Source organism: Echeneis naucrates, chromosome 13, assembly GCF_900963305.1.
Source record: "Echeneis naucrates chromosome 13, fEcheNa1.1, whole genome shotgun sequence".
NCBI classification, from domain to species: domain Eukaryota; kingdom Metazoa; phylum Chordata; class Actinopteri; order Carangiformes; family Echeneidae; genus Echeneis; species Echeneis naucrates.
In genome coordinates this window covers 22,213,176-22,236,164 of record NC_042523.1, presented here as the reverse complement: position 1 = coordinate 22,236,164, position 22,989 = coordinate 22,213,176, and the positions used below count along the sequence as shown (strand labels likewise).

At 43.1% G+C, this 22,989-nt stretch overlaps 1 protein-coding gene across 1 annotated transcript in view; it reads right to left on the bottom strand.

The window, feature by feature from the left end:
- Nucleotides 1-22,989, bottom strand: part of LOC115052528 (calsyntenin-2-like) — a 75,217-nt gene that overhangs the window by 40,537 nt on the left and 11,691 nt on the right. The window contains exons 4-7 of the mRNA XM_029516681.1: nucleotides 17,954-18,103; nucleotides 4,579-4,764; nucleotides 2,556-2,813; nucleotides 1,484-1,605 (exon numbers count right to left, since the gene is read on the bottom strand). Coding sequence (XP_029372541.1) covers nucleotides 1,484-1,605; nucleotides 2,556-2,813; nucleotides 4,579-4,764; nucleotides 17,954-18,103 — 716 coding nt within the window. The remainder of the gene's footprint in view (nucleotides 1-1,483; nucleotides 1,606-2,555; nucleotides 2,814-4,578; nucleotides 4,765-17,953; nucleotides 18,104-22,989) is intronic.

Sequence of the window (22,989 nt, the reverse complement as noted above, 5' to 3'; positions counted from 1 at the left end):
ACCCCAATAAAGAAGCTGTTGCATTTCCGAACTGGATGCCACTAATGAAATAATTCAGTGAAGTAGTGATGTCCTGATGACAAGTTCAGTCCCCGATCTTTATCCAAAACCTGCTGCTACCGAAACTAAGTTATTGAAATAACAGCTGTAATCAAACTGATATGAGACCTTATTTTTCTGCAGGTTGAACGACGGAAAAGTGAAAAAAAAAACAAAAAAAAAACATTTTTTTTTAAGGCTTAAATTATTACAACGATACGAATGAAAGATTAACTGTAAGGCTTGAGTTCTGAAATGGGAGTGATGCAATCAGCTGGAACGAGGAGAGCTCAGTCCACTCAGAGTCGATGCATAACTGAGCTTTAAATAGACGAGTGAGGAGTTTTTGGTTGATCTATGAAGAAACAGCTGAGATCTGTCATGTTTCCAACTTCTCAGTGAATGACAGCCAGTCCTGTAGTTCAGTCAATCCATATATTTTCTTTATGTTTTCTTAGATATTAACTGTTCAACAGTTTGAATTTAATCAGACATAAATTTTTGGAGCAGCTCACGAACCGGGTCAGCAAATACACACACTGTAAATATGAGTCATTGACATTAGTAGAAATTCAACAACCTAAACGACCTTTTGTGCGTTCATAGTGATCGAGCGATGTGTCGGCTCTGGGGGTTAAATCTGGATGTCCAGGCTTAGCTGTCTGTCTTCACTCACCCACACAAATCAAATTGTCTTGCAAGCTGACGTGACCTGCCTGATTTTAAGAGCAGAATCAAAACACCGCTGCTGCACGCACACACAAACACACACAGAAGCGTACATACATGATCATGAGCGTTCTTGTTCCTGTCTGCATTTACGCACAAAGACGACAGATGAAATGTTAAATTCAATAACGGTTATTAAACTTTAATTCAATATAAAATCTCGATCTCCTGATCTGACGACAGAGTTGCTTATTTCTAGCTTGTGGATGATGATCAAACATCGGACGTGTTTTTCATACCAAGTTTTCCGTCCCCAAAAGGCGTCCAAAAAATGATTCCAATTCTGATCCGATGCCACACAAAGCAGTCATTTGTCTCTAAATATTTGATTTCTCAGGGGAATATTTAAATGTGGAGTTAGGCAGTGAAGCTGTAAAGAAAAAAAAAAAAAAAAAACTCACTAAAGTCATTAAAAACTTCATGGTTATTAAGTATGTAGAGTGATGTGAGAGCTCTCCAAATTAATTGGGGTTAATTAAAGTTTAGGATTTGCAATGCAACTAAGTGCCAAGTAGAAATGCGTACAAGATGAACACAAAACTCTGGATGTGTGTAAAAGCTTTTTGTATATCTGAAGTTGTTAGCAGGAGCCTGGTGGTATTAGTGTAAAACAGCCTAAAATGGATTAAGCCAGGAAGAATAAAATCCCAGCAGAGATTGACTCGTGCTTATCAAATCCACGAAGGTGAGCGGTCAGGATCCGGGTTTTTCTTACCTGCTCCAGCTTCCAGTGGAACTCGGCGGGTCTGAATGTGTCCACCTGTGTGAAGTCCCTCCTCAGGAGGAAAACCAAGCGGCAATTATGGACATACAGCGAGTAGTGGTGACGGTTCATCTCTGCGGGAGGGAGTTCAGACGACAGATAGAGACAGAGACAGAGGGGAGGGGTGTTGGCACCGGAGGAGAAAATCACTCCACTTTCTCACCATCAGGTAAAGCCGCTGTGACATCAGCTCACAGTGAAGTTACCGGCTTAATGCTGGAACGTCACAGAGCTCTTTGTTTACATACATGCATGCATCACGTACGGTAAGATGATGAGACATCGTCTGACCCGCCCTCCTTTGTGTGCAATCCACTACTGACTGCTTTTATGATTACAGAATTTAGAATTCACCGCTGACTCTTCTCTTATGTTTACTAGACTACAGTTTTATCAAATCAGGCTCACATTTTCCTGATCGATTGAAAACGCCGCTGGCTATCTTCTGTTGTGTTGTTTTTATTGTTTGCACTGCCTGGTGTGTACTGTGAGCCATGGGATACATAGAATTTCCCTGAGGGGATGAATGAAGTATCTATCTCAATACAGCATGGAGACATTACCTAATTCTGAGAGGGCCCGATGGCATAGAGCAAACTGTAAGAGGATTTCACAGATTATTTGTCGTCAATAGGAACAGAGTTCAGTGGAGTTTTCTTCCCCACTCGTCTCGTCATCGCATGGCAGTCTGGTTAATATCTTTGAAATGACCTGACTTCCTGTTGCTCCCTGATTTCTGGTGTTAACATATTGGAAAGACCAAAGTAAAGATTCTGAGTACATTTCTGAAAACATCCTCATCACCTCACCGTTCAGGTTTCAGGGCTAAGGGCAGCTTTCAGAGTACAGAGTTGTGTGATTTGTGGCGGATAAAAAATGGTCGATGGCCACTTTCATCATAATGAAGGACGACTTTATCCAGACTAGCATGTGTCTCACTCATTGTCAGTTATATAGATAGTTTATTTTCAAACTGTGGCTTCACAGAGAGGCGGGATCGATCCCCGTCGAGCCTCCTACCCACCAGTCTTGTCCGAGTTACAGAGTAGTGTCTCCTTCTCGGCTCTGAGTCCGGGACTGGGCCCGTGCTTCATCCACGTGGCTATGGTGAACTGGTCAGTCAGATTCTGGGGTACCACCCAATCTGGGATCTTCGCCGCCTGACGGCCGTCAAACCTGAAGATCAAGTCACTGTCTCGCCCGCTGTCGGTCACCAGGGAAGCCGTCCAGTTGGTGGCGGCGCTGGGGGCGGGGAGAAGGTCAGTGCTGCCTGAGGAGGCCCCTGGGGGTGACAATTAAGAGGTGCGACAGAAGATGTGTCAATAGCAATCAGCGCAGATATGCGATGTATATTGGCCTAACCTTGGATATGATTACTTATGAGTAAGGCAGATGGCGGGACTTAATATGTAATCAATGGGCCGAGATTGGCGAGAGGATGTGGCTATTAATTCATAGCAAATGAAACTGACTTTCAAAAAGAAGGCGATGCGAGTCATTGTTCACAAATTTATAACATATCTCACCCCTAAAATGGGCCTCAAAGGAAACAGGGGAAGTATTGACCCGGTGCTGCAGGAAGAGGACGGATGAATCAGCCAATCATGTGCCCTGTTTCAGGCTGCTGACACTTTGGATGTGTGATCCATATAAGTCCCGAGAAAACACACTCATCATGACCGTTTGCACTGACTCATCTGTTTGCCCCTTTTCTCTTCTTCCATTATTCTTCTGACACAGTAACCTCAATCTGCTGCGTCCTGAACAGTCTGTGTGTTCAAGCTGTCACCTTGACAAATGTCATTTTGACCACATCGCTCACCTTGCTCCTCGATATATCTGACGCGCCCTTGCCGATCGATCCGTGCCACCCTGTGACGGTGACAAATGTTTTTCATGTGTTTAAACCAGATTTATAAATCATTCATAACAGCTTACGGATGGTGATAAATCAAGGCGGTGTGGAAAACACGTTGTTCTCAGATAGAAATGGCCAACATGAGAATTCACTGTTTCCGCTAACATCGCAACATTAGCCCGTTAGCTGATGTTTTTGCTCCATCTTTAAGTTCTGTTTTTCTCGACCTATTCCTCACGCCAATGCGACTCCAGTAATTAGATTCCCTCAGTAAATAAATACGCATCGACTTCTCCAGGACACGGTTGCAGCCTTTAATTTTTTCCTCTTTTTTTGCCCAATGTCTTTGTACATTATCTCAAATTGATTGTGCTTTAAAAAAGCAATTACAATTTATTCTATTCTCTATCAGATAATGATTATGAGGTACCTGAAAAAGGCTCTTTAGTGGTAAACCATGCATGGACTGGGAGCCTCGGGAGGCAGAGGGGACGTTATGCATTCAGATGAGCTGGAATGGGGATTGTGAAGGCCGTTAGTCAAAGATGATGACTCCAGCCCCCCTGCTGGCGAAGGCAATGTGGGCAAAGAGTGCGAAGTGGGTAGACGCGACTGCTTTGTTGAGGCTCTGGGCACCGACATGGCAGCTTGGCTGCTCATCAGTCACTGAAGGGAGAAAGCGTGGTAGCATCTGGGGCGGCTAATGCCCTCGCTCTGTCACATCATTAGTGACACAGCTTAAAGTTACAATTCTGGGGTTTTCATTTAGCAAAGGGGTTTACCAGGGACACCAGCTCAGATGAGAAGGCGACACAGAACGAGAGCCCTCTGATGTTGGTTTAAAAAATGTCAGTGAAAGTCACCCCAGGCTCCGTCTGACCCTGAGTACTTGGGCTGCGGACTCGAGTGATGCTTTTAGCTGCAGCTTGCTTCTAATTTACAACATTAACTTTCAGTTTGCCGCCTCGTTCAGAAGTCACCTCTGAACAGCCTTCCGCTGTATATTCGGTATATCCTCCACCATGCAAATAGTCAGCGGTCCAGCTCCCGTGTGATTTACTGCTACATCCCAGAAATGCTTCTCTGGTTTCAGCCATTTGTCAGTCTGGCCACACAAGAATGTGTGAAAGTATTAAACACAAATACAGTTGTTGTTTTTTTTTTTTTCCTTTCTTTTTGCAAAACCCACCGCAGAGTTTCTGCAGAGATTTCTCTGAGTAAGTCTCCCGGTCGCAGCCTTTTCCAATGTGGCTGGTCTGCAGCTCCACCGTGGTCCTCACCGACGACAGCGGCCCGCCACAGGTCTCCAGGTGCATCTTTGGAAACAGTTGCTTACTGCCTGTCCCGGGCTCATAGTCCACTCGTTTATTCCAACCTGGGTAAAAAAAAAAAGAAAAAAGAGGAGATGGATTGATACTGTTAGTTAGCCTGTTCTCCTGAGTGGAAAAACCAACCAGCTGCAGATTATTATCTGAAATCATATCTGCCTGTCACAAGCCCACTTGCATGGTTTCGTCACGGCTCATGTCTCGCCTCATTTTGTCCATTTACGTGACCATCAAAAAAAAAAAAAGAAAAAGGAAAAGAGATGGACTCATTTCAGATTTTTCACTCTCCCTAATATTTCTGCCATCGCAGCTCAATATCCTTCTGGCAGAATGTTCCAGGCTAATAAAATTGCTGCAATGTTGTTGGAGTGCAGTGCAGTACCTGCATTAGCGGCAGTAGTCATTATGTTGTCACTGTCTGCCCTGTCGGCTGTGAATTGTGTTTTCTTTCTGGGCAGGCTATTATTTTGCGAGGTGGTGATTTTTTTGCTTTTTCCAGCCTTTGTGATGCGAGTTTGTGTTTATCTGCACAGCCACACCAAAGATAACATGAGAATGAACTGGGCTCTTTTTTCATGATTTTGCTTTACAGTGAGCTGATTTCGCTCATTATCTCGGTTTCAAAAAACAAAACAAAGAGAGCACCTGGCATGTCTCTTTCAGTCCATTTACCTTCCTTTGTCACACAAAGTCGTATCATCGTCAACTATAACCACATCCAAATCTAACCGAGGCCCCGCAATGCCATCAAACTTCTCCCCGTCCTCCCGTCTGTCTGGCTACGGAGCTACAAGAGCATGAAGCTGCCTGCAGAAGAAGAAGAGCAGGACTGGCTCTTTGTTGCTGACTTATTAAATCCACCGTGTGCACTTCCTCACACACACTTTATCTGTTTTCCAGTTGATTTACCTCCGCCAGATTGTGGTTACTGTGGGCCGCTGAGGCACCGCTACTGTGGGATTGTCAGCCGCCGTCATGAGAATAGGCACGAACAATGGTGTGCGCTTAATGAGAACAAAAGATCATTCTTGATTTTCCACCCCCCTCTCAAAAAAAAAAAAAAAAAAAAGAGCATGTATTGTGTTTCTCTTGCACACATTTTTTTGCGTGCAGTTACTGTATGCACTGTACCTGCAGCTTTGTGCGCCCATCTGGGGACTGCTCCTTTATATGAATCCCATCATCTTGTGTTTCCCTTTGTGGGTTTGCTCATCAGCGACCGATAAACACTGAAAGCTCAAAGCAACAATAGCAGACAGGAAGAATTTAGCTTTGTTTGATGACAAAGCAGGGAAGCTAACCTTGGTGCTGTGGGGAGTTTTCTTTTTTTTTTTTTTTTTAAAGATTCCTGGTTACGTTCATGGCAATGCTTCACTGATTATTCTTCAATTGAACTTTTCTCTGTCCACCGTTGCTCCAGACTCACTAGAGACCTTGATGTATTTCCACCCATTTCACACCACTGAAGGAAGAATTTGACATACTGAGCAATACTTCTATTTGCTCTGTTGCTTAGCGTCGGATGACAAGATTGACACCATCATATCTGTCAGTTGAATGTGAAGGTGGAGCCAAGACGCTGCAATTTTACATAGAAGTGCAGACAGCAGGCAGCCATCGTCTCCAGCACACAACACCCTGCAAATTGTCTTATTTTGGTTGGATTAAAGAAAACAGACACAGTATATTAGTGATTCTGCTGGCAGGCAGGTTTTGTTACCTCTGGGTTGACCCAGGAGAGCTGTTTGGCTTTTCTTCCAGAGAGTTAACGCAAAAGCGTTGCTGGATACCGCACAATTCAATTTAGGCGAGAAAAATCCTCATCCAAAATTCAGTGGTAATTTATCTAACGGCTCAAAATGAATGCTGGAATGATGAGCTCACCGTTTCATCCACTGGAAGTTAGCTGAATCCGTTTCACTGGCATTTGCTTTGCTAAACTGTGCTGAGTAAGAGATTCAGGACAGAGACGAAGGTGAGGCAAAGAGGCCCGGCGATAACATCCTGCACGGACAACAGGGAGTCAAATGACCTGAGGACTTGGCTTTAACAGCGCCGAGCTGGCTCCATATCCGGCGAGGGAGGTGTAGGATGGGGCAATTGCTGGTTAAGGATGCATGGGAAGGACTGGTGGGAAAGTGGGGAGATAAATGCGAGGTAATGGGTTGAGAACATCGTGTGCATATAAATATGGGCGGAAGAGTTGAGTGTGGAAGTGGATAATTAAGGTTTATGGGTAAAAGCATTGGACAAACATGAGGGGTAGTAAACGGTGGTGACTCTGAGAAGAGATTAAAGAGGTTGTACTCTCATCACCTTCTAATAGTTTTTAATCTCATGGAGTGGAGTGGAGTTTATTTGCCTGGAGGGGGCCAGTGACCAGCATCCATTAACTAATCCCAGTAATGTCAGACATATGGCTGCATCCTGCCACAATGATAGGCCACGTGATTTACATATTCATAGCCCAGTACGACAGCGTTTTTTTTTCCTCCCCATGATACCAGTCAGCCTATCAAATCGTTCACTGAAGCTTGACTCTGTTTATTTCCAGGTGGCTTTTTAAAAGTTGTGGGGCATACCCGCGTTTTTGTGTCATTACCTCTGAATATCTAACATTACTGGAGGGGTAAAGAGCTTAGACCAATAAAGAGCTGCAGCATGCACAATTGATTAACAGTGAGACTCTAAAGCAGAGCCAGTTTGAACCCACTCACTATTTAATCAGGAACCATCACCTGAAGCTGGAGCTCCCTTCCACAATATGCTGTCACGGTGAAGTTGGCCATTTTGTTTTAACATGTCATCACTTCTCCTGTTTATTTATTTTATTCTGTTCCTGACATTGAGAAATATGGGTAAAAATGTGAAACTCATTAATTCTGTCCCATATTAGAAATTTGTGTTAAATTATGCTTTGATTACCTTATGAGATTAAGTAATGGCCAAAAAACGTTTGTGCTGAGTTCAGAGTGATTTTTTTTTTACTTTTGACCAAAAGAATCTCGTTAGTTCTTCCCCGTGTCATGTGAATCTCTCATCTCTGAGAATATTTTTGGCAAAATTTGCAGGAAATCCTTCAAAGCATTACTCAGACGTCGTGTTTACAAGAAGGTGACGGACAGAAAAAAAAGAAAAAAAAGACCCCAGTCATAAAAATACTTCCTGATCTGCACCAAGCAACAGCCAGACAGTCAGGACTGACTGAGGAACACAGTAAGAGCTAGATGTTTCTCTTCGGAGCTTGTGGAGACCAAAAACAGAGTTAGAAGAGAGACTTAAATTCATTGATTCACCACGTCCAGAAAATATCGATATTCGATAAAACACACCTTCCCTCGAATGGTGCTCATGTGTCATTAAATGCAAAAGATCAGTGCAGCGAGTGCGACACCTTTTCACGCCATTGAGGTTTTACTATGAAACACTGAATTAATGGGCCCAGTTCAACACCGGAGCGACCCCACTGAGACAGATGCCATGATGAATGTAAACAGAGGGTGCGAAGTGCACTGCCTCATATATAATGAAGAATGGGGTCACCGGCAGGAAGGTAAATGAATCACTAAAAGTGTCGTAGCAGCAGCATGTCAAGGAAATAAGACCGAGCACGGCAACACGTGTTCTGTCACGCCACGAGACGCGTTCCCTTCTGAGACACGACCTTTCCTCCGTGTTTAGACACGAAAGTCATACGTGTTAAAACTGTGGAGGACTGAACTGAAGAACGGATATGAAAGAGGAAAAAAGAGGAACACGAACCACCAAGCAACAGCAGTTTACTCTTCAGTTTAGATAAGGCTTCAAACAAATGGCCTCATTTCATTGATAAATATTAAGTGGCGGCATTTATCTTCATAATGGAGAACGCTGCAGCAACGTAATGGAAAAGGTTCACGGCCAAAAAGCCTGGTGCTCTGTGCTGAAGTGTGTTCAGACGGACAAAACGAAGCTGTGCCCCCACGGTCTCTGCTCTAAAGACCTGAAACCGCGCCACATCTTTCAGGTGGCTTCTTTAACACAATCTACACAGCAGTGGAACTCTGACACCTGTTTAACTTTGTGTTCTGGTCGGCAGGCAGAGGTATTTCTTGCTGCTCGTGGTTTATGCCTGTTTGACATAACGGCATCATATTCACATTTTGTGTTTTGAACAGGCTCGACTTTTACACATTTTTTTATGGGCTGTTATATTTAATCTGTCGCATATTTTAGTAAAAAGTAAAAAGTCAAAGGTGTTCAATACGCAGGGAATGAATACAGTGCTGGGGTGACTGTTGCCAGGGCAGGAATGTAACATGCACATTTGCTCCAGAGTCGGGGGCTGCTGGAGCTAATCCCAGTTTACGTTGGCGCGAGGCATTGGGCACCCTGGACGGTGGCCAGGTCTATCGCAGAAGCAAACATATCACTGTTCGGATCGGGCACTGGAGCCAGCTCGCCGTGTGCACGTAAGAAGAAGCCGTGGCACTTTGCAAGGAAAAGGGCGTCCTTGTCAACCAAAGTAGGATGTACAGCCGCACACCAACGGTGGTCTGTTGGCAAAGATAGCCTCGGTATCTTCCTTCAGCCTCCACACGGACTCATGACCTAAGTAATTTTTTGTTGTCTGTTGTGATGAAGGGCTAATGACAGAGTAGGGACGTGCACAGAGGGACTCTGTGGTGTCTGTGCACACCCACACAGCTATCATTACAGGGTTTATCTCGGCCTGCTTTCACGTCTGAAGCAGCGGCTCCTGTAATACTTGCTGAGCTGCGTTTGTGTCCCTGCTATAAATAATTTATTCCCCCATTTATGAGCTCTGTAGGACTTTGCCAACTGGTGTCGCCGTCACTCACAGGTGCAGCACGAGCTCCCTGACAGTGTGAGCAGGGTAAACACATTCACACACAGAGACTCACTCCCCCTCCCCACCAAAAAAAAAAACCACATGAAAACGCACAAACAAGAGCACTTCCGCTCTGTAATTCAGATACCGACATACAGACAGGACAGACGTACAAAATCCATTCACTCCACACATCACTTACACGCAGCTGCACTGAAGCCCAACTGTCTTACAAGTGTGGATTTAACAGGCAGCTATATGGTCTCCCTCGAGTTGTGCACTTGCCTGCAGTTACACTGAACAAAACTCACACGGTTGAGCCCAAAAGTTCCTTTCTTTGTGAATATGAGAGGCAGAGGGAAGTGAGGCTGACATGAAACAACCGTGTGGAGCTGAGTACAAACAGCTCACTGTCACTGTGATCATACAAAAACACCAACAAGAGAGTAAAAAAAAGATTACATGACGTTGACTGTATACGTTTGATGAGCCTGCTATGCACAGAGATGAAAACTGAGTTTATCGTCTGAATCTTGCTTTTGATTAAATTATCTTCATTTTTCTCCTCAGTATTACGACAATGGTGCTCCGTTTGTTCTCGCCTTGTCAGGGTAATTTCACTGCACTGATAAGCAGGTTATAATCATGAGCTATAAGATGCCGTATTAAAACCTTGACTGTTTCTGAACTAAAAAAAAAAGGGCTTTTTAACCCCAGTGTTACTGGTAGGAGCCGTCAATTGTACTGACAGAATTAGAGAGGTGAAGAACGCAAATACCGACTTGGTATGTTTGAGAACAAACACAAATGTGCTATCACGGCTTAAAATCAGGGCAGATGCTTCACAAAATCTTTTTTCTGTCGCACCATTAATTGAATGCAAACCTCATTTTTAGGAGAGAGGGCGACTCCATGAAGACAAACTGTTCCATTGACTGCAAAAAAAAAACAAAAAACAAAACAACAACTTTTGCTTTGAAACCTTCAGATGACACTTCAAACATCTTTATCTGAAGGATACTAAAGCCTTAAAGGTTTTCATTCTCTTTGGATGAACCGGACTGAGGACGTGGTGTTTATGACTCGGGTCCAACTGCTGGAGCTGGGAAGTTGTTTCTTCTTTCACAGATTTCTGCACTGAGACGGATTATTAGGGTAGTTTTTTTTTTTTTTTTTTAAATCTTTCTACAGGACAGTGATGAAATCACTGAGCACGTGAATTGAAAATTGACACACAGATGATGTCTCAGCTGCTGTAATCACAGTGAATATCCATGTGTATGTGTACTGGCAATAGGAGGCAGGTTTCCAGCATCTTCCTTCCACTGAAGGCTGAGAAAAGCAGTGTGAGAGTGAAGGAAGATGGATAGAGGTGCTTAAGAAAATGATGCATCATCACACTTTCATGCTGCTCACCATCACTGGGGGCTGAGTGTGTGTGTGTGTGTGTGATCAGTAAGCTCTTGCATGTTTTTAAATGTGCATGTAGCCGTGTGGACGTCGACGAGTGATAGCTGTGTGTGTGTGTAAAAATGCTGAGACCACGTTCAAGCAGTCGGGGGTGGTGGTGATGGGAGGGGGCCGTCGTCATTATTCGTCCCAGCCATCAGTGGAAGAGCCAATTTCCATTTAAAAGAGCACTCAGCTCCTCTTTCCTCTCCTTTTTGTCTCTTTTCCCTCTCTACCTATGTCTTCATCTATCTTCAGAGTGCCATCTCTCCGCCCCTCCCAACAATGCCCCAAAAGCATTTGCTTTAATGCTTTCAAGCTTGCTCTCTGTGTGATACTGTCTTTGCTCTTTTCTTCCTCCGAAAAGTTGACTGACAAAAGGAACGGAAATCGATTGTTTCATCCTTCCCGAGTCTTCCGCGACGGCAGCGACTCCACAAAGGAGCATTTCTCAAATGTTTTCAGGCAGAAGTCTTCATATCAACGCCATTTCATATGACTTTTGTCGTCTACGGACTCCCATATGTGGAGAGTTATATCACCCCATTAGCTTAAATATTTCCCTTGATGACATTGTTATGGGCATGGCGGAGATGAAATCGTCTGTGACGTAGTCGGGAAGTGGGATCTGTGAGAAGCTGCCAGAGAAAATGTTGGAAGTGGAAGTAAAACATGTCAGTAACCAACTATTTATTTGTTCTTTTTTCCATCTAGGGGCAGCACATATAAGCTGCATAAACACTTCTGGCATCAGCTGATACAGCAAACACGATTACAAAACAAAGATGGAGCTGCGATGATCTCACTTTCTTTTGCAGCCATGTTTGTCACCACCTGGCAAACGTATCACGTTTTAGCTTTTCTTTTAGCGCCGGTCAAACATCATTTGGTCTGTGAAGCTTGCTGGAGGCTTCATTACGGTCACCAGCTCTTTGTTAACCTGTTCTGTTGAGCTAAGGGAAAATGAAACTGGATGATAATTTTCTACATATTAATCACTTTAAGTAACCTGTTCACTTTTTATATTTAGTCATTTAATGAATCGTAAATGTGAAAATATTCATTAGAGTACTGCTGAATAACAAGTTGCCACAAGTTTAAAAACTTAGTAACTTAGTAAATATATGAAATGTCATTTCTCATCACCATATTTCAGAAGTCACAGTGCAAGTTTGAAGTGTGTGAGAACGAAGCGGTCTGTCGTGTGAACACCTGAGGTGACTGACGCATATTTTTTCCAAAAGTCTTACAAATAGTATAATGGGATCATTTCTAATGAAATTACATTATCTCTCCTGCTGGATTTTGTGTGAAGTCCCCTAAAAGTCCCCAATTTCATGTCCAGACTAAGTCTAATGCTTTTGCTCCTTTTGAGGATTGAACGAAAATGACAGTTTAATCCTGGATGTTTAAAGTTGTTGTAAAAAGGAGCCATAGCGGCTCTCTCACCGTTCCCTCTCTTCCGTATTTTAATTGTGCTCACGGTGGCAGCAGAGTGAGCGAACGGCCCGGAGCCCCCCCCCCCCAGAGGGAGTCCAGGGCTGTTCTGGACACATTGTTAAGTCCTCGAAGCATGTCCCCACAGGGAGGGCTTCCAGCACGATGTTCTGTAGTCACGACAGAAGTTTGCAGCCGTGGGTGAAGGTCAAACAGCAGCGTGACTTAAACTCACCTGCTAAAACCAAAACACAACTTCCGCTCTATGATCGAAGCGCCAGTCGCTCACTTGAAAAACTTTTTCGGCCAGGTGTCACAACATATTTTCTGTCTTCTTACCATTGTCTGTTTTTCTCTCCCTCTATGTCCTCTTTTGAATCCACGAGTGCTCAAAGTCGCCTTGACACTGAAGTGTCACAGTAAAGGAAACTCCAATCTCAGCAGACAGCCGAAGAGCAGTAATCACTTGTATATAGATGTCGGCGCGTATATGCGGCTTTGCTGGTGTGGATTTGTGTCTCGGTTATTTCGGCCTTTGTGCTTCTGTATGTTTGTGTTTTCAGCAGTTTGTCGGAATTTGGGATTTGCTCTTTGTGCCTATAAGGCAGACAAGTCCACACGACACAAGTCACAACCTCACTCACACGCAAACACACAAACACACACTTACATTTCCTCTTTATCCAGCCACTGCCCTCCTCTGACACGATAAGGTGAACACTGGATGTCAAGTCCCCCCATATTTCTGCCCCTGCCACTCTTCATCCATCCCTCCTGCTTAAGCCCGGTGATGGAGGTCGGAGGAGTTCATGTGGGCTGATCCCTGTTACAGTGTGAGTGTGTGTGTGTTATGGTGTAATGCAATAAACGTGAAAAGTGAAGTAAGACGTGACGGTGATTTACTTGACTGCTGGAATCCTACGTCCAACTAGCACCATATCAGAGAGGACAGACGGATGGAGAGAACCAAGGGAGCACCAGCGCTGAATGATAAGCAAGATGGCAAGATGAGAGGAAAGACGGGCGAGGAAATAAAGAAAGAGAACAAAGGGGGAAAGAAAAATGCAGGGCGTCAGCAGAGGCGGCGAAAACGAAACAATGAAAGTAATCGGAGGGGATGAAAAGAAGTCGACCAGCAGCCAGACAGCCACAGCCTGAGATTAGAGAGGAAGCAAGAGAGGACTCGGAGTTAAGAGGAAATGGGAAAAGGAAGTGTCGAGCCATTTATTTATCTTCCCCCGCCCCTTCAATTCATCCTCTTCCTGCTCTTATCTGAGATCACAACGATTGGCTGCCACAGACACACACGCACGCACACACACAAACATTTCAATGCCATACTGGCAAGTTAAACAGAAAATGCATCTCCTTCCTAAAAGAGATACGAAGCGTCTCTCCTGAAGTTTGACTTTGTTGCTAATCTGTAATCTGACATGCTGAGTCTCGTTTTTGCCAAAACTACTCAAATCACGTAAAAATGCCTCAACGATTTTCCAGCGTAGTTGAGTTCTTTCTCTGCTGTGATTTTTCTTTTAAACACAGTGAGACGATTCGGCTTTCGGGGGAAGAAATAACAAAATCTTCCTCCAACGAGAGAAGAGTTGAAATGATAGAACAATAAATCAAATTTTTTACAAGCAAAACAAGTTTTGCTGCCGCAGCTTTATTTAATCTGATACGACGGGGAGCTGATGTTGGTTCATGTTAGAAAACCGTAAGTAGAGAAACAACGAACCAGGCCGTCACACAAACATACAGAGATGTTCGTGTTGGGAGCTAACAGTTATTTTCTTTGTAGTTTGTGTGCAAATTAATTGTCGGTCAGCAGTTGGCCATTTCACCTGGCTGCCCTCGGCATGTAATCTAATCGAAGAGAAAATATCTGTAGAGAAGACCTGATGCAACGTTTGCTTTCCCAGAGTCTACAAAAGGGATTTCTGAGATTCATCTGTCTCTGTCAACAATTTCCATTCAAATGAACGGATCATCTTTGAGTCTCGGATCCAGCTACTGAATAACTCCATGTGTGATACACAGTCCTGCGATGGCTTCATGCTGTTAGATTGATTGGCAGCTGGTGGCATTAGCACGGCAAACAAAACAAACATACAAAAAAAAAAACTAGCTATCTTCAAAACCAAAAGTAGAATATTTTGTTAGACTGTCAACACTTTCAGGGGGCCTTTAGCTTCACTAACGTCAGTTCAGTTTAATTGTCGTCCATCTCCCTCCATGTTTGTTTCTGTATTTTAATCTTCAGCTTGAAGTAGTCACCCGCTGTTCTTTTACTAAAACTGACGGTCTTTGGAAATTTATACCGAGGTCCTCTTTGTAACTGCTGAGCTCACAACCAAATCTTCCTGACCCGGTCAGAGATATAGTGTTCTAATAAAAAATGTATTATGATGTCATTATTATTCTGTCACGGAAAGACGAACTGGTTCTTTTCTATTCAGTCTTCACTTTAGATCTTTTTCTCCCCCTACATTTTGGGAGACCAATTAAATCTATCAATCATTTTGAAGAGGACAGAAATGCTTTCTGACACTGACTTACACAAACATTTCTCCAACCATATTACCTACACTAGTCCATCTTTAATAACCAGTCCGATGTAAGATGTGAATTTTTATTCAGCTCTCCCACTCTCAGAATCATCGATGTGATCTATTAATGATTTTTTTTTTTAAGTGTATTTTTATTTATCTGGCAAAGGTACTGTGTGAAACGTTTTTACAGGTATAATTTTGTCACGCTGACATTATGGCATGAAAAGGAGCGCTGCTGTTGTTGTCACCTCTGTTAGTGTTAAGTGTCTCTTAAAAACGAATAAGTAAAAAGGTGATTGTGGAAAAGCGGCGCCTCCCACCTCTCTCACAAGAGAACGAACAGAGTAAAAAATATCCACTGACAGCTCAGTTGTGTTGCTCTAATTATTCCCTCATAGTATGGAAACCTGAACTGCAGTAAACAGCATGCTAAGGTATGTACGCACACACCCCCTCACACACACACACACACACACACACACACACTCAAGCACATGGACACACGTACACACTCGCAGCTCACAGCTCCTCTCAAAACACAAAAGGACGGATATGAATATGCAGATTTCTCTCTTTCTCTGCAATAATCGTCACTCGTGCAGGAGCACCAATCACAGCCCTGGCTCCTGTGTGTGTGTGTGTGTGTGTGTGTGTTAGTGCTGTACATACAACCATAGCAACAGCAGTTTACACTCAAGCTATAACCGATAAGCCAATAATAATAAAAGTCACACACCGGTGTATATAAGGGATGAAGGATTAATGGAGCCAAATGGATAAAAGTCCTCGATAAAACCTGCTCTTGAGTGCATGCAACATGAAATTACAGTGACTTTTTGTACGACAACGACCCGAGGCAAACAGCTAGGACAAGGCTGGAGCGGCCCCATCGAACATCTGCAGCAAGTCGGCAGTTCACAGATGCTTCCCGTGCAATCTCACCGAGTTTGAGAGGATTTGCTGAAAGGAATGAGTGCAATGGTGCAAATCCAGGTGCAAAGCTTGTGGGGACTTATCCCACTAACTGCTGCCAGCAGGGCTTTTATAAAGTATCGAATTAAAGGTCTGAATTCTTTTGTAAACAAGAAATTTCAGTTTTGGATTTTCTGTGTTGTGTTTTCAGGCTGTACGTTCTGGTGGCTGACTACAGATTGATCAAAATCTACACTTAAGTTGGAATTTAAAACTACAACAGAATAAAGAGGGAAGGAGTTTGGATGGTGTGCGTTTGAAAAGGCTGATTGATTTGCACTTCTAACATGTTTTCATTTTTGAAAAATGACTGTTTTACTTTATTTTTGACTGTTTGAGTTGGTGACCTGAATTTCACTGGATCTGAAAAACTGTTACTGGTCTGGTTGAGCTATTACTTTTCTGCAAAAAGAACTCGTCTTAAGAAATTATTCAGACAAGATAGGACTAATGTGAGAGTTTCAAGACTTCAGTAAATGATTCATACTGTTAAGCTTTTTCTGTCTAGTCTTCAGGTTCTAACATTGTCGCTGAAGGTTTTTCCACTAAAATTGGAGAGATATATTTTTGTAGAGTAGATTCCAAAAATGTTTGGTTTTATGCTCAAATCATGTAAATAATTTTTCACTCAGTATTCAGTGAAAGATCTTTTGAGAGTGATTACAGCCCCAAAATGTTGTAGTGATGAGGATTCTTTTGACACTCTTCGCTCCAGATCGACTGAAGCTCTGTCGGATTGGAGCATCAGGTGATTTTCAGACTGGACTCTGGTCACGGCTCTGGCTCGGCCAATCAAGGACATCACACTTAGGGGCAATTTCCCAGTTGGAAGGTGAGCCATCAGTCTTGTGACATCCTGTGAGCTCTGCACCAGCGTTTTTTGTCATTTTCTCAGCCTTGGCTGGAAACTTAGTCTCATGTTAGCATGTCACTGCTGCCATCTTGCCCCACCTTGGCAGCGGCTGGGTGGACTCCAATCAAGGCACAGAAACATCTCAATACAATATTTACATTTTAGTCGTAATGGAATATGATGGACTGCAGACTGATAGAGAAAAGTGTCTTGAAGTCAAACTTCAACATGTGAAAGTTGTCTGAATATGTTTAAAATGCTCTGTATAGGTGCAGGCCTGTGTTGTCACTTGTTTTAAGAAAACACAGATTGGAAGATTGAACACGAGCCAACTTCACAGTTTTACGAGGTTTACTGGCTGCTGCTGAGCTGCTGCCACGGTCCTCATTTATTGGTGTTTATCACCAGCTCGCTAACATCATGTCCTCGGGGACGAGAAATGGCTGCAAGCCAAAGAAATACAGCGCACGAACCACCTCGTGACCTAATAAGAGCACGACAGAGGCTGACATGGTTATAGACTTCCATCACATGTGCCGCTGCCGGCTCTGACAAATGGACGTTATGGCACCCGCAGTTACATTGAGAGCTGTTTGTGTTATAACGTTGTGAACACGCTTGTCTTTGCATTACTCTGGGCCTTGTTAAGGTTGCCATGATTGCTTTCTGATGTGCTAAAAGCCGTGTTGGCTGTGTCACATTGCTCTAAGTAAAGTGCTGCTGATCGCACCAGCTACACTTGAAGGCCGATTCCTCGGGGGGTGTCAGGCAAAGAAAGGAGAAGGAAAGTAAGTGAGGGACTATAAGAAAAGGTAAGGTAGGAGGAGGGGAGAGACCCAGACAGTGTGATCAACACAAAAATGGAGAGGAAAGCAGCATTTGGACTATAGAAAATTACGGTGCATTCAGACATAAGAGAGACGGCACACAAAGAAGTAATGACATGTAAACAAATACATCTGTGTCCACACCGCTCTCACTCTATGTGCCATCACTGTGCACACAATAAAGCCAAGGTTTGCGCATTGACGCACACACATATTGTACAAATACAAGTAATCGCAATCAAATAATTGCCTTTCTGTTTGTGGATATTTACATAGTACACAGTGGCATAAAAACACATAGATATGATGAACGCCCACCTTGCCAGCCGGGCTTGCAGACGGGCTTGACGTCGATGCGAACCGGGACGCTGTGCAGCGCCCTCTTCTGGCCACAGTCCCACGCCGTGACCTGGATCTCGTACTGCTGCTGGCGGTCGTAGATCAGTTTCTCAGTGTTCCGGATGTTACCTGAGGAAGATGAAAAAAAGCCCTTCAAGGTCAATTTATTTCAACCCAAATGGCTTTTTTTTTTTTTCTTTAAAAGCAAACTCATTATCATGTACAGTAAAGTAAATCTTGTACCGCCGTTGTGTCTCATAATAAAAGGTGTTGCACAGAGCAGTTTGTTTGATGGTTTAACGCTCTGGAAGTTAAAAATTCAATGTCACTGAACAAAATGTCATCTTGTTGTCTGGCACAGGCGGAGGAGGACAGAGTAGTTTAATTGTCGCCGGTGCAGGCAACTGAAGTGACATTTAAAATTAATTTAGTAAGTTTAGGTGACTACGGGGTCTAAGTAAGGCAGATGGGATGTTTCTGTCTGCTGCAATAGCCTTCCCTCACAGCAAATAGTAAAATTGATGGCAGGCAATTCCACTGAGCTGCTTTTCTTTTTGGACGGTGTTCACAAAACATCTTAACACTAAAAGTAACTTCTGACTGGCTGATATTGGAGATAGTCTTAAATGTAAGGAAATGTTAGTCCTCGCTCAAAGACTTTGTGAAGGGACAACATGGAGGGCGATACCTCATATCTGAAAGTGGTTTCTTTTCAGGATCAGAGCACATGAGCTTTAGCCGTTTTTGTGTTCACAAGACATGAGATTTAATCAGTTACCATGCCAGCTCTCGCTCAAAGAAAAGACTTGACAGGAGGAAGAGTTGAGTAATTGCTTTTCTCCTCTTGGTGAGAAAATGGACGTTTGCTAGTGAACTCATAACGTTAACGTAGACCGGTAGTGCTACTGCTGGCTATGCAGCGCTGTCAAAACCAAATAGCGACTTTAAAGAGCGTTACCATGCGGATTACAAACAAATGATGCATTCCAGACGGATGTAACGTGCGATAATAGCAGCTGCTTGTGTATCCAAGTCCGTTAACATGATATTGTTACTTCATGGATGGCACAGCGAATCCAAGATATCCGGGGATTGCTGCAATTAAACAGTTTAAGTTTGCAGTGCTTGATATGTTCAGTTTTATATTTTTATATGTGTCAAAGCGCAAATGAAATATATATATCTCATGCGGATTGTATCTGATTAGCGTATAAGTGGAGCTAAAACCGCGTCACAATTGGCTGGCTGTCAAAAGTAATGCACTTTATTTTCTCAGCGTTTTGGAAAAACGCACTGATTACTAATTACTTTTTAAAGGCACATTTTAAAACAAGTGAGTTAATAAGGATGCAATCAGCCAAGAAATGGAAACAGTGGAAATTGATTATATCATGAAGGTTTGTGCACTTCTCATTTTGCCACTCATCCTCTGAAAGTTTGCAGCGCTGATAAACTTTATCAGACTTATTTTTGAAACAAACAAAACAAAAAAAACCCTCTTCAGTCAGTCTGATAAATCATTAAGTGTCGGTTACATTCCATTATCACCGAAAAATGAATAACAAGTTCAAGTTTGGAGTGAACATTTTCAAGTGGAGTTAAAAAACATATCAATCAAATATCAAGAAACAGATTGTCTTTAAAACAACATGCAATTTACTTGCCAAGTCAATATCTAATTTTGTGATGGTGAAACCAGCCTATCTGCGTCCCCAGATTTTATTTTATTTTTTTAAGTTCCTCTTCTCTACTCCCAAACTTTTAGCACCACTTAAGAGGACTCTGGCTCATTGTCAGGCCGTTTAGGCTCTGTGAATGAAACACAGCTGACATTTCCGTTATTTTATTAGCAAAACTTATAATTCTCTTACTTTGCAAAGTAAAAGTGTCTGCTGGTAAAAAAAGCTTCTTTGGGTGATTCTCTACCTGAAGCTCTAATGTCTGAGTTGATGTACCGTTGACTTTAATCTGTCTCTCCTTTAAGGTTGGAATAAGACCATTAATTCAGAACTTTCTTCACATAAGCTGATGTACAGTTGAGTAAGGGAGGCGCTTGAGAAACTTGTGGAAAAAAATGTACGTATAAAATGTTCTCATTAAATCTTTTACTCTGTAATAAATACTGCAAATTCAAATCTGTAAGTGAGAGACAGACCCGAGTTACTCAGTCATCAGTGATTTGGAGACTGACTTTATGGAGTCATAAAATGGCTCTGTGAGCTTTTATGGCTAAATGAGTTTGTTTTTATTGTAGTTGTAAGCGATGTGCAACAGACACGTTGCCATATTCACCACGACTCTCTACTTTCACATTATCCTTAATGGGGCTGTACTTCAGTCTGATGACTGGAAAAAGTGCTTGTCTTCTGTTTACTGACTTACGTGACTTTGAAGTTTCGTGAAAACTAAGGATAGCTACATACTTTTTAAGTGCATCTGGGAGCACGGGTTGGTAATTGTAATATTTCTCCTCTGGTGTTTGTTTACTGTGCAGCATTGTGCCATTTTTGATTCATTCGAAAACGACGACAACGACGATTGTGCGTCGCCATTTGTCCGCCTGTACTACTGTCTGTTGCTTGAGTGTGTTTGCTTCCATGAGTAATGGGTATTTAATTTTAATTTCAGAGCATCATTATATATCATTGTCAAATTAACTGTGATGCCTTAATATAATCAGTGTAATAAATGGCATCGTGGTCGGGATGACAGGTGGCCTCTTTTTCTCAGAAGTGATTTGATGAGTGCTAATATTTCTGAAAATTAACATCACGTTTCCATTAATCCCTTTTGCTTCCTAACGCATGTACTTGTCCTCATCTCACCTCCTTAGAAGAGCTTTTCTGAAGGTATTAAAAGTGAGTGTCTCCTTTCTCCCAAATTAACTACGTGCTGTTGATGTCATTATATTTTTTTTCCCCCCATTTAATATGAAATAATCAGCCATGTAGGTGGAATTCACACCTGTGCCATTTGTGCTATTAAACCAATCAAGCCCACAAAATCCATCTGGCGTGACCGCCCAACTTCCTCGGAGAGGGCTTTATATATGCTAATCATATTAGCGCTTTTGCATCTAATGCATTAAAATCAACATGGCTGTGATTTCCTCGTTCTGAAATGGCGCACCGTGCAATAAAAGAAATAAATAGCCCAACTTTACTCCACAGTGCAATCAACTTCCAGACTACATCTAGTGCTTCGAGGGTCTCCTGCGTCTTCGGAGCGCATGAAGGGATTGCTTGTAGTCCCAATGTGTTGGGTAATATTTGATGAGTCTTCCTCCACAGACAAACGACAATGCTGTACACGCAGCAGGGAGGGGCCCTGACAAAGAACCCCTTGCGGAGTGTAAAGAGCTTTGAAAAGAGACACTATCCAGCTACAGGTTGAGACGAAGCGGGAATTAGTTATCAGACTTGTATAACAAGCCGGATGCTTCTTGAGGTTGCGTGCATTGAGGGAAAAGAGCTGAATGTTGATAATGTGGTATATTTGAATATGAGTGTGTGAGCGGGTGGATTATGTACGACTCGCACGAAGGCGGCATTGTTCGCACTCATCCTCGCCGTTGTCCATTTTCTGTCTCAGCTTGTTTAGGATTCCTTCCCTCCTTCTTCTCTCCTTTCCGTCCTTCCCATTCCCTCTCAATGCACATCATTGTCTCACCGTTTTGCAATCTCATCCTGTTTCACTATTTGCTGCCTCATCGTTTGTACTTAACTCTATTTTTTCCCAGCACACACACACGCACACACACACACACACACAAAAGCATGCACAAGCGTTTAAACACTCACACCTTTCTGCATGACAGAGGTTCCTATTCCTGCTCCTTCAATTACTACATCAACTTATCGGTGTCAGCAGGCTGTGCGTGCTGTGACTGCTGGCGAGGCTGGCCGGCTAGTAAATGACTACTTTGCCCTCCAGCTTGCTCTTTCTATTTGCCCTCCTATCAGAGGAAGAGGAAAATAAACACACAAGAAAAGCAACTCTCTGTGTGCCATTGTGGATTCCTTCCATCAACACTTTATAATTACTCTTTCCACATAGCATTTTTAACCTATGGCTGCTCAGTCTGCCGATCTATGTTTAAAGGACGACACTGAGCGGCGGCTCCGCCCCTCGCTGTTCCTGCTCAGGTGAGAAACTCATCGCAGGCCACAAATCCATAGTTTGATTTCAGAATATCACCCAAACTGGATTCATTAAAGTGGGTTGTTTTTTAAAACTATTTTAAACTGCGGTTGAATACGTGATCATTTGTGCTGTGCCTTGTATTACTGTGCCAAGATGATTCAGCGAGAATTAAATCTAAATAAATGTTGTTGCCCACGGCGACGACAGTGCAGGAATATGTCACCCAGTGCAAAGGTGAGCATGTTAATAGACTGATAAATCATGTTTGCTGCCTGACCTCAGAGATGGCAATGATGATGGGTCACTGGCCGGATCGGTCGGGTCATACGTTTCCTCTAACATCAGCACGAGCTTTGACATTGACTTCACCGATGCTGAGAAAAACACAGAATATAACCTCATCGCTTTTTTAGGCTTCAGCTAAGTTTATATCCTGCTATAGTTTACAATTTCTTTCCATGATCCTCTCTGACTGTTTATTCTCAGTCTCACTACCAACACCCCCCCCTCTCCTTTCTTCGTTCCATCCACTTCTTCCACCCCTCAGGTGTTCTTGAGTTCAAGAGCTCTTGAGGCCTTTTCCTCAGCGGTCAATAGCCGAGCGAGGCCCCTTCAAATGGAGAGAGTAGAGAGAGCACTCCGGCTGCAGTCTGCCCCTATCTATCATTCACAGGGCACTTCTGCCCTGAATTCATCCAGTCAGCTTTTTCATTGCAACACCTGCCAATGTTTTGTGCTCAGCGTATACAGTCAATGTCCTCTGCATCATCTGCAAGCGTCTCAGAAGCGGCAGTGTCCTGGTGCACCCACCTGACTTACAAAAGGCAGCAGCAGAAAGGAAATTTCAGTAAATACCTGATCCCTGAGCAGAT